We start from the raw sequence: 13,171 nt of genomic DNA, 5'->3' as shown, positions 1-13,171 counted from the left end.
TGTCTCAACCAGTTTCTACTCTTCTTTTCAATAATATCCCAAATCGTTCTTTTCTCTCCCACATTCCTCACACACCCAAATTAATTTTCCGATCAACTCAGCCAATTCTATTCATTCTTCTCCACACATGTATTTCGAAAGCTTCCGGTTTTTCATCCCTTTTGCGTAATGTCCATGTTTCTGCCCCATATAGTACGATACACTTTATGAGTCCTTTTCTCAACTTTTTATTCAAGAAGCCACGATATATGCTTTCCTTTTTCTTAAATGCTTCTCTCGCTATTCCCATCCTTGTTTTTATTTTACATTCGCGTGACCCGTTTATTTTCTCCCCTTCTACTTTTATATTTAACACCGACCGTTCGTTCTAATTACTATGATTTTTGTCTAACATTTATTTTCATCCTATATTCTACACAGCTCTTCCTCAAGTTTTCTAACTCTTATGGATTTTCTTTTCAGATTCCACAGTAAGCACCGTATCACCTGCAAACTATATTTATTAATCATTCCACTTCCCACCGAAATAACGTCTATATTATGTAGGCTCTTCCTTATTATCTCTCCTAGATAGATATTAAATAACGTTGGCTAGAGACAATATCCCTGTCGAACTCCCCTTGCAACTGTACACTCCTGTGTCATTACTTTCCCTATTCTAAAACTTACTTTATGACTCTCAAGCTTCTATAAGTCTTCGATCTTTCAATTCCAATCCAACCTTCATTCTAGCTCTCATTTCATCCAGTCAAAAGCACCTTGTAGATTAATAAACACAATATACAACTCTCTCCCCTTTTTCTATAAAATTTCCAGCGATTACTTTTAATAAGTCAATTGAATCTCTTATACTTATGTCTACCTAAATCCGAACTGTTCCTCCTCCTCGTCTTTCCATACAACCTTATGTTCAATATTTATAGCACAATTTTTGCTGCATGTAGTACAAGACTTGATAGTTTTGTACTCCTCACGTCTCTCTGGGTTCAATTTCTTGCCCAACAGTGTCACGATTGTATTCAGGAAATCTTTCGATTACTCTTCTGTGTCATATATTTCATTGCAGACTTGGAACAACTTTTCCTTTTCCTTGTTTCCCATGTCCTTAATGAATTCGATTGGTATATTATCTATCCCGGTTGCCTTCCCATTCCTGATCTCGAATATAGCTTTTTCAAACTCATTCCGAAGAATAGTAAACCCTTTTTCAACGTCGCGTACTTCATTTTCTACTTTAACATCTAGGCCACGCGGTCTAGTCCTTATCTCATACAAGTGTTCAATATTTTTTTCATCTTCTCATTCTTATTTTCTACTGTTATTGTAAAACTTCCTTGTTTCCTCCGAAGTTCCATAGATTCTACCTCACGCATTTCCTCATATTTCCGAATTCGTTCTAATTCTTCTATGTCCTCATAGTCTCTCCTGTAAAACTCTTCCCTTGCTCTATGTTTTCCTTCGTACCATTACCAATGTACCAATTGTTATCAATGGTAAGTTGTAGATCAATTTGTAATCTCATTCTGATAAAAAGACAGCTATATATTTATCTTGTTCTGAGATTGGCGTTCTTGTTAATATCGACGCGTTGTAAGTGCATCAAAGTTCATGATATTCGATCCACATGAACTACTTGAAATCAAAATGGCATCTCCCTAGAAAATGTGAGACGCTAACAACTTCGACACGAAAAAACCCAAAGGAAACTAACAGCATTTGAAATCCGAAACTGAGCTAAACGAGCTTAACAACGCGGACAAAATACGGAAGTTGCAATTACGAATAAGGTAGTGATTATAATCTGTTTCACATAACCTGATAGGAAAAAGAAGAAGTTTCCCCCACCACCACCACGCTCAAGTAGAGGTGAATGTTGGTGTTGTCTTCCACTCGGGATTGATAGCCAAAAGGAACAGCATTGCTTTCTCAACATCAGGTCCGAGCGAATTGACGTGCGAATTTAGAGTTTACATGATTCTGTTTATTAGAAAAGCTTCCCTCCCTGTGAAGGTCAACGATTTGCTTTTCCTTCTGCAGGGGTAAGTGGTGGGAGGTAGGGGAGTTTACTATCAGGTTGATTGAAACAGACTTTAGTTTATAATTTTTCAACTTTAGAGCCTCGTATCTCCCTTATTTGACAACAATGATAACCCACTGTTTGCTTATTTTCTTTCACGTTTTAATGCCATAAAATGGTATACGTCCTATTTGAAAAACCGTAAGTTTGTGTTGGGGTGGCAACGTGCTTGTGTGACACTACTGCCGTGTTCTTGGCCACGTGTCCCCTCCCGTAGGTATTACGTTACCTACGCACATTTTTCATTTTCTGCCTTTTTCCGGCATTTTTGGGGTATATAACTCGGCACAGCTTCACCCGGTCGCTGAGTGGTATATGTATTATACGTAATGGGTAAACAAGGCATTTCCGCACCGAGTGACTATCACCACGATGATTAGCGATCCACAGTTAGTCAGTGCACCAATTTTCATAAATATCTAGCTGTCACGACTCGCATCCGTCCCTTGTAAGTAAGAACAATACATGGATTTAGTATCATTCCTTAAACCCTCCAACCAAAAATACTAGCCATACTATTGATTTTCCCAAGATATAGTACAGTTTTCGGAATCAATGTAAGGCTCAATTCTTTTTGATAACACACTGCAAAGTAACTGAATTATCAATGGATGCATACATAACTACGGAATTATTTGTTATGTAATTTGTTCTTATCGAAACATGAAGCACCAGATATTAAAAAAAAAAGAAAAGAAAAAGAAAAAAGAAAAGACTTACTGTTTATTACCGCTATATGTGAAAATACAAAATCAAATAAAATGGAGCAGCACAAAGTAAATTCAATTCCGCTGTTTCTAATCACTAAATCATGTCCTAGACCACTGACCCGCTAACCTATACATGAGACATTAATCTTCCTAATTCTGTATCTGAAATATAATTAATCTATACGCACCTTAATACCACCCAACACAACTTGCTCTGATTCAAAATTTACACGACCTCTCATTGTATTTACCACGGACTCTGGTTGTTCAAAAATTTCCTTCTGCATAAATGAACTGAAGTTTCCTGCAAAACAAACGATCACTTAGATAGACTTAATATTTCTTAATAGGATAATCCATTTTAAACAAGATCACAACAAAGTTTATCTGTAATCAATCTTACAATGAGTACTTCTTAAGTTTTCTTCTAGATGAATATGTACATTAGATTTGGGTCCAAAATTTATTTACAGAATGTATATAAAAAACATGCTCTGCCAGAAGTGGTACTAAAGATACGGTCTCAAATTATCAAGAACTCGTGTAATGTAGAATGCACAGTGCGACTCGTTCCAGAGTTTGTGCATTTAATCTGACCCACTTCCTGCACAAAAGTTAGTGTTCTCTACCACAGGTGACGTTCGTAAGTCTTAAAAATGTAGAAGTCATAAGATTCAGCAAGTCCTTAATGGAAGGTCTTCGGTAATTGTACTTTCGGTACAACCATATCAACATTGGATTCTTTTCTTTTAGGACTTAGGAAGTTCAGAACTTATGTATGTTCCATTGATTTATTTTAGTATCAAAATCGTCTAAGGCTAGTTTTAGACGGAAGAATTTATTGTAGCATTTCTCGTAGCAAAAATCGTATCATCGATATGCTACCGTCTAAAGTAGCAAATGCTATAGCATTTCCCATGCCATGGCATATTCTATGGCATTTCTTGTCGATACAACCTGCTCTATTTCGTAGCCATTTCTGATCCGATTGCAGCGCCGTGGTGTGTTAAAAGGAAGCAAAAGATTTTGTGCCAAATATCCATGTTCTATTTTGTTTGTGAAATTGAGTTGTAGTAACCAAAAATGAGTTGGATTAGGGATGCTATTATTATGCTGATTGCAAAATATGAGGAGCATCCTTGTTTGTACAAAGTTAAAGGTCCTTTGTACCATAATAAGCATATGCGACAAGAAGCTTTAGAAAAGATAGCGAGTGAAATCTCTGTTTTTAGTTTCGGAGCCATAATTTCTTATGTATTATACTAACAGGTATAATATATAAGAAGAACAGACAATATGAGCATTGCAACCAAATAAACATATAATTGGAATTAGAAATCAGTCATAAGAAGTGCATGAAATGAACGAAACAAAGAAAACGAAAAACGAAGCATATTGGGTAACAGATGATCCAAGCCTCTACAAAACACAAAATCACTACCAGATAAAGAACAGAGAAACTTTGTAAAGATGTTTTGGGTATAAGTTCGTGAATCTGTATGTACATTACTGTTCTAATAAGTATTGCAAGCATGGATGAAAATGTGAACTTTTCCTGTATTTTACGGAATAAAATAATTGTTGAATGCAGTATGCATAACTTATAAATAAATATAAGGAATAATTTGGAGATATATTTTTACCATATTTGGCTACACTGCTAAATTGTCAGTATCACGTGGTAGGGTATTAAGTCATCCGAGTCACGTGGCAGAGTTATCAGTTTGTTTAAAGAGGAGCTTGCAGGTAATATTGTGTTCTGAATGTGTTGTTATTTTACTTTTATCTATTTATTTTGTGCGCGTGAAGTATTAACATGGTAAAAACTCACGAGTTAACACTGAGGAAGAAGAAATGTACACAAGCATTAAGTAGAGAAGGCTTAAACAATACTGAGATTGGAAAAGATTGAAGTGTTCAAGGTCAGCCGCAATCTCAAGAAGCTGAAAATCATCGACAGCATGAAAAACTTGCCAAGGTGTGGTCGCCCACACATTTTTTTCATCCCGAGAAAACGAAATACTCGTTTGAGCCGCAGAAACAGTACAGCCATCTCATCAGAGCTCGCGGAAAAATGGAAACTAGCGATAGTTTAAGCGAGCTCATCAGTTGTAACACACACACACACACACACAAAAAAAAAAAACTTTGTGCAATGGGTATGAAGTCAAGAGTTGCAAAGAAAAAGACATTTTTGACAACTGCAATGATGAAGAAAAACATTGACATGGGCTAAACAGTACGAAAAATGGACAGAGAAGCAATGGAGAACGGTATGATCTCCGACGAAAGTCGATTTTCCATAATGAATGACAGATAGCAGCTTATTAAATGCGAACCGCATGAATGGGGTGCCCTCAACAACAGTGAAACATGCTCCTTCGGTTATGGTGTGGGGAGCAATGACTTACCAAGGTGTTGGGCGACTATATTTTGTTAAGGGAACATGAATAGTGACCAATATCAGGCGCCCTCTGATGAACACAGCTTGCAATGCTTTCCAGGATGATCAGTGGATTTTTCAGCAGGGCTTAACACCGTGCCACACATCAAAAAAGGTAAATTCATATTATCTTCCCTGAGAAATTTTATTATTTATATTTTTAATATGTTTTTCAGGCCAGTATTGAGCAATACTGCGAACCTTTATTTGTTCTGCAGATTCGATCTGTCATGTCTGAATTGGGTATAGATGTTTTGCTATTGCCGTGTAGTTCACCAGACCTTAATCTGACTGAAAATTTGTGACACTTGATGGGGAAAAAGATTCAAAAGAGAAGTCCTGGCACCAAACGCGAATTTATGGAAGTGATTGTGAATGTATAGAATCACAAAATCGACAATAATATTGAGAGAGATCTGATAGACTTAAAGCCACAAAGACTGAAGACAGTCATTAAAGTAAATGGTGGTACAACAAAGTACTAAGCGTTTGTACCGAAACAAATTTGTATCAAAATTATCATTTATATACGAGTTGAGTAGCAAACAAATAACAATTGTAACAAATATTTGAACAACAATCTATTCTGGTAATATATAACATAAAAAATGAATGTCATTGTGTAATACGCAATGTATGAATATTGTTATCAAATTCCACTTGAATAAAATACTAAAATTCCATTTCATTACAAGTTTCATATGTATTAATTTTCAGTCAGTTGTCGAGTATAGTGGTTCAACAAAACATACAGCAAATAATGATTTGTCTTTAAAAAAGGTCACACATTTGAAAATTTCAAATTTTTCTTAGGCGTGCAATACTTTAGAATACTAATGTAGGATCACTTTAGGATGAGTTGGAATCCTTTTTTTTAAATTTTATTTTATTTTATTTATTTATTTACTTTTGTTTATAAACTGAGTTTCAGTGACCAAGAACACGCTCGTACAACTCTGAGAAAATAATAAAATACAGTACATTAGAACACTGTATATTACTTAGGCAATATTACCTCTCATTCTTTTTCGGTCTTTACTGCTCAGCATTTCACGCAGCAAGAGTAATCAAATGATTAAATTATTCGCTAGTACATTATTTATCAGTATTAATACCATACACTGACAACTGATAAATACTGCAAATTGTACGTCTTGTATGGCTTTCTTTGGATTCTACATAGCAGTCATCTCATCATAACGGCCATAATTATATATACACAGCTATTTGAGAACACATAGCATGAGTGACAGAGTATCCTGTATGTCATTGTAACACATCCTTTTATGTTGCAGGTAAACATGGCAAACCCTAAGCTAACCCAGGAAATGAAGAGGCATGCAGTCATCATCTCCTTGGCCGCAGAACACGCCGATTCCAACATCGCTGCCTTCTTGAAAGTCGCTCGGTCATTCGTCTTCAAAGTTCGGAGAGAACTGGAGGCCACCAGTGGTGATGTGGAACCCATTTCCCACAGGAAACGACATTGTCAGCGCTCGTGCATTACTAAGGCGCCCGACTTCATCGGTTCCGTCCAAGCTGTTGTCGAAGTGGACCCAGGGAAAACCACGAGAGCATTCGGAAGGGAGAAGCAGATTGACGAGGCCACAATTCGACGTGTGGTGCATGAACACCTCCGTTACAAGTTGTACGTGATGCGGAGAGGCCAGTTCATGTCTGCAAGATCCAAGGAGAATAGAGTGACCCACGCCAGGCGCCTTTTGAACAAGCTTAAACATTCGGAGCAGCCAGAAATGCTCTGGTTCTTCTCGGATAAGAAAATCTTCGTCCAGAACCAGAAGGCGAACCGCAGAAATGATCAGTGGCTTTGTAAAACAGCCGAAGAAGTTCCTACCGTCATGCACACCAAGTTTCCCGCCTCTGTGATGGTTATGGAGGTTGTGAGCAGTGAGGGCGACGTGTTGTCTCCACATTTCTTTAGTCAAGGTGCCAGAGTCAACGCCGTTGCTTACACCGATGTGTTAAAGATGGTTGTGCAGCCATGGATTACTGCTATAGCATGTGGCAGGCCATATGTATTCCAGCAGGACTCCGCTCCCGTCCATACGGCCCACTCAACCCAAGAATGGTTGGCCACGAATTTTCACGACCACGTCACCCCAAACGTGTGGCCTCCCAGCTCCCCTGGTGTCAACCCTTCGGACTTTTACGTCCTTGGCGTAGTTAAGAGGACCTCCAATAAGCATCCACAAAACACCCTTGCGGCTCTCAGGGCAACTATTGTGGATGCCATGATAAACATTGTCAGGGCCCACCTCATTCATGCCTGCCAACGGTTTCGGCACCGTTTAGAGACTGTTATTGCGGCAGATGGCAGTTTCATTGGATGATAACCTATATTGGGTCTGTCTTCAAGTGTACAGAACGTTCAATGGTCACAAATGCTCTATCTTCAGTCTCTTTTCCTTTTTCCGTGGATGTTATTTTGTTCTCAAATAGCTGCCGCACCCTGTATATTGCAGCATTTGTTTCTCTTAATAGCTAATTACTCAATTTTATATAGCGTAAGGAGCTTGAAGGTACATCCAATTGAACACGAAACCATTCCATTGGAAATTATGTTCTGCCAAGCCAAATTTGCCTCGGCTTTCCAACTTTCACTGTATGTAATACAGTACATTTTCCTTGCTCCACGACGTCCCACCCATTCCAGACGAACTAGTTGTACCCTAGTATTATCTATATGCTATTTAATTACCTTTAAGCCCGAAAGTAATGTAATTTGATGATTGTATGTGAAGCCCGATATTATGTAAGCTTCTAAATTCACCTGTTCATTCGCCTCCTCTCGGTTAAGGGTAGATTGTTGGATTACACTGTAAGGAATTATATGACTAATAGTTGGATTTACATTCTACCGGTTTCAATGGAAACATCCTTTACTTTGCATGTAGTAGAGTATTTTAAAACTGTTTGGGTATTTTAATGAGTTTTTATTTACAAACAATATTATATTTTCTTCCATCCTTAATAACCTGAAATATGATTTTCAACTAAATTTGTGCAAAACGATAATTCGTACCTTTGTGCGTCTTGAGTTATATATATATATATATAGGGTGGCCCAAAAGTAGGCATATAATCCTTTACTCATCAGCTCACTGTATTTCATATTTCTTATTGTTATCCATCAGTTTCATTATTATTTGTTCTTAAAGCCTTTTTACTTATACCTTAAGCTCAGAAAAGCCGAAGCAAATAACTCATAAGCTAGAAGTTATACTTGATCAATGCAGGGGTGTATTCCTACTTTTGGACCACCCTGTATATTTTATATCTATCTATCTATCTATCTATCTATCTATCTATATATATATATATATATATATATATATATATATATATATATATATATATATATATATATATATATATACGGAGGGTTGATTAATTCGTGTGTCAATTTCATTTGTTCACTGTGCAAAAGTAGTATGAGGTAAAGCCGTGCAATTTGGTGTAACTTTAGCCGAAGAATATAATTTTTGTTTCGCCATAGAAGCATGTCACTTGTACTAAAGATTGAAGAGATTTAGGGTCAAAGGTCAGGTTTCGATTTTTTCCTTATGGGATTGCAATGGTAAATTCTGAAAGAGCCTGAAAAAACAATCGAAGCGATAACAAAAGAAAAAGCTGTATGGTATGATTCTATGTTGCAAGCCGACCAAATATGCGTCAATCAAGCGTCATGCTCAGAGGTCCCTTTCAGATCAAGATCACAGGTTACCTTGATCTGACCGTGACCTCTGACCTTGACACTTGATTGACGCATATTTGGTCGGCTTGCCACATAGAATCATACCATACAGCTTTTTCTTTGTTATCACTTCGATTTGTGTTTTTTCAGGCTTTTTCAGAGTTTACCATTGCAGTCTCATAAGGAAAAATCGAAACTTGACCTCTGACCCTATATCTCTTCAATTTTTAGTACAAGTGACATGCATCTATGGCAAAACGAAACTTATGTCCTTCGTCTAAAGTTACACCAAATTGCACGGCTTTACTTCATACCACTTTTGCACAGTGAACAAATGAAATTGACACACGAATTAATCAACCCTCTGTATATATACCAGTTCATGATTCTGTCGTTGATAATGCAATTTAATAAAATAATAAAAATTAGCGAATTAAGTTAAGAGTTTACACAATTATCTCATGGTCACTTCACATCTAATACACAGTTACTTCACAATATATATATATATACATATATATATATATATATATATATACGGATGCACCATTTATAACGTCCAACCTTTATAACAGAGAAACCAAGAAAGGGAGAGAATCGAAACTTCGCACGAAGCAACTATAGGAAGGGGGACATCTATCCATATATTGGGTAAAATCACCAGATAAACAGTGTTGCCAACCCAATATAAAGTTTTTTTTTAATAGAATGACCTAAGTTTAATTTCATAATTCGAATCAGTAATAAAAACAAAGACGAAAGAGACGACACTCGCAGATCAGTGTTGCACTTTTGGAGAAATAACGTTAAACATGTGTCAAATTTAAATGCCTTTTACACACACAAGGAATGAATTAATAACTATTTGTCCACATTAAATTAAATACTGATAAGAACTCTTTAAGATGACTTCAAGTTTAGAAGGATAAGTTAAATAGTGTTGCCACAATAGAAGAGAGAAAAGTTGAGTTTGGAAATAGTGCAATAACTTAGAAAAGGTCACTAGTATAGTATGGTTTAAAATTCATAGATCAAATCATCATATCGTAAGGACCATCGTCACGTTTATTTGAGGTTGATAAGTCAAATACTTACCGAGATATTTCGTATTTTGTAAAAGCTGAGGATTTTGTATTGTACAAGATGGTAACGCTGTCTCAAAATTCTCTGTTTTCCCTCCGCGTTGGAAAATATTAAGGTAATAATCTGAAGTTGTATTATGTGACATGTCGAACTAAAGGAAATCATTTAAAATAAGGAACCACAATACTTTTTTCTGTTTTATGAAGCTTGTAATGTATGCTATGAATAATTGTTTCTTGATAATCATATATTTCTTTATTTTAATGTCTTTCTCCTGAATATAGATAAGAAAGACAATAAAACGTAGATATTAATACTTGTCAAATTTTAATTGGAAATACATTGGCTAAGTTCTGTTAAATGGTAGCAAAATTTTTCAGATCATTCAATATTTATACTACGTACTCTCCTATTTTAGGGATACATATACAACTTTCTTTTGCATTTTATTCACCACGAAATTAACTAAAACTAATTTACAAATTGTTTTTTTAAGAAGCGAGTTGCATTTATTGATTCGTAGGTGCAGATTCCCTTATGAGGACTCAAACATTATGGGTAATAATACAGCATGCAGATATACGACATAAAAGAACCACACACACCAAACAACCTGTTAGGTGGCCATTAAAACTAAGAAATGTATCTGATTGGTCAAGGAATGGAAAACCTGATCCATGAAGGGGCGCATCCGTAGTGAGCTGGCGCGTAAACGAGTACAGTGTAAAAAAAAAAAAATCAAATCTGTGTTGGATGACCACAAAAGGCAAGAAGGTATTTAACTAAGTCAGGACAGGGAGACACTAGTGTAAACTCGAGGTGTCTGTAAGAAACAGGCGCGTTAACAAAGATGGGTATGTTCGTAATCAAATATAGTGTAAATATACTGTGTGAGAGAATATTACATCGTTCTTCTGTACATTATATGCGACATCGTATTCCTTAGCTCAGCTTAACTTTCTGTATAACGTCCCGCGATTATGCCATTTAGGTTAAGGCGACAATGATTAAGGCAAGTGAGTGATGATGGAAGAATTGGTGGGATGAGAATGTGAGACGAAGCGAGATTACCCAACAACCCCATGGACACGATATTATCCACCACAAACTTACTTGGTCGGGAATCGTACGAGGGACTCCAAGCACCGGAAGTAAGCGGCTTAACTTTAAGAAGTCATAACGACACAATTTTCCTATTATAACTCAATAAAAAACATAAAAAAATCGTTATACATCTTTTGCTTTCTCTACAATGCTTCACAATAATTGAATACAGATTCTCGGAAAAATATGTACAAACCTCTGCAAGGTGGTCACTACGAGGGCCACTATTTATATTTGGACCTAACAATGAAAAAGCATTAATTTGTCACTGAAAATTGATTTATTGCTTTTCGAAATATTCTCCTTTACGATCGACACACTTTTGCATTCGTTCGAACCATTTGTCCGAGCATTTTTTCCATCTTAGAAAACATCCATAATGTGGTTTTTGAACGTATAAACGGCTTCTTCCGCCGACGAAAATCGTTGTCCACGCAATTTATTTTTGACATTCGGGAACAAGAAGTCATTGGGTTTCACATCAGGACTGTACGGCGGATGCCCCATCTATTCGTTTTTTTGAGTGTTCAAATAGTTTGTTGTTAGACGAGATGTGAGAGAGCATTGTCTTGATGAAGAATGATTTGACGGCGGTGCTTGTTTGTTTTCCGTATTTACCAAAGACCTTCGGCAAACAAATTGTTGTGTACCATTCAGAGTTGACCGTTCTACGTTTGTGACAGGACATGCTGCCCCATCAGCATTTGGATACGTGTTGTTTTCGCAAGTTTTGCATTTCGCTCACTTCGAGCGGTGTGACTGAGCGCTCTGTTCAGTAACCTTCTGAACTCCCCAATGTTGTCTAAACTTCACTGGCAACATTGTCAACACATGATCAGGGAGCAGCAGGTTGAATCGACAGCAGTGTGAGAAGAGGAGCAGGTGGCAGGCAGCTGGAGAAGAATAGAAGAGAAATGCAGCTGAAAAATCATTTTAAGTGATGTAATAGTAAAGTGAAAAGCATAAGAGGTACGATGAAATGTAAATACGTGCTTCAACCTGCCGGTGAAGGTAAGAAAAACGAATGTGCTCGAAAAATAACAAGTAAGCCATATTCGTGAAGAAACAAGACCCTGCAAGTAAACATCGCATGTCACGTACTAATGTCAACGAAAAGAATTAAAACAAGTAATATGTGTATACGGTATACGACACACTAAAGCATGCTTAGCATTCGTAACATAATAGAATTCTTTTGATATTACCGTAGAAACATATGCGCATATAAAAGGTAAATCTACAATATTGATACATTATTTATGTAAACCGATATAATATTATTAATTTCAAATACCTCACTCATGACTTAATCTATTTTATTGGATACTGCATATCAGTGATACAAAAAATAAATATAAAGTTTCTTGCACCAGTCAATATTAGTAGAAGTTAATAATTTGTATACACTCTAGAGGATTAGTAAATATAAAACGTCATGTATATAATGAGCGCACAATATGAACGCATTATTTTGCATTGAATTCTTTTCGTCTTAAGCACAAATTTGAAACATATATCCATAAAAAGCGCTTGAAAGAAAATCAATCTATATTTGATATAGGCCTATATAATAGCGGAATATTACTTCAAATTATAGCTATAAAAATATCTAACAACCACAGTAGTGATATAACATCGTTACATAACTGCATTATTTCTGAAAACTGTGCTAGCTAACATATTTATTTGTGAAGAATGTTTGAAATATCAGTAATAAGTTGAATTCAATTTAAATAAAAGTTCGCCAGTCGCGACTATCAAGTGTCAGTTAGTTAGTCACTTTGCATTCAAATTAGTATTTCACTAGTGAATCATCTGTTCGGGCAAAGACAGAACGGAAGATAGAAACAATTATATCAAGTGGCAAGTATAATATAATAGTTCAGTGCATCCGTAAAAAGGAAATAATTAAAAATAATAAATGAATAATAAATACAAATATAAATAAGAGATCAAACTTCTTTCTAGACATTTGAAATAATATAATTTGCTACTGTCGTCTGGACTTTCATTTAATCTGAAAAGACTAAATAGTAGAG

At 36.2% G+C, this 13,171-nt stretch overlaps 1 protein-coding gene across 3 annotated transcripts in view; it reads right to left on the bottom strand.

The window, feature by feature from the left end:
* Positions 1 to 13,171, bottom strand: part of LOC145660877 (glutamine--fructose-6-phosphate aminotransferase [isomerizing] 2-like) — a 364,008-nt gene that overhangs the window by 177,428 nt on the left and 173,409 nt on the right. For all 3 annotated transcript variants that reach the window (XM_081726310.1, XM_081726317.1, XM_081726323.1), the window contains one exon: positions 2,976 to 3,091. In XM_081726310.1, coding sequence (XP_081582436.1) covers positions 2,976 to 3,091 — 116 coding nt within the window. The remainder of the gene's footprint in view (positions 1 to 2,975; positions 3,092 to 13,171) is intronic.

Source organism: Thermobia domestica, chromosome 1 (genome assembly GCF_964235325.1).
Source record: "Thermobia domestica chromosome 1, izTheDome1.hap1.1, whole genome shotgun sequence".
NCBI lineage: Eukaryota > Metazoa > Arthropoda > Insecta > Zygentoma > Lepismatidae > Thermobia > Thermobia domestica.
This window is presented reverse-complemented; position numbering and strand designations above follow the sequence as displayed.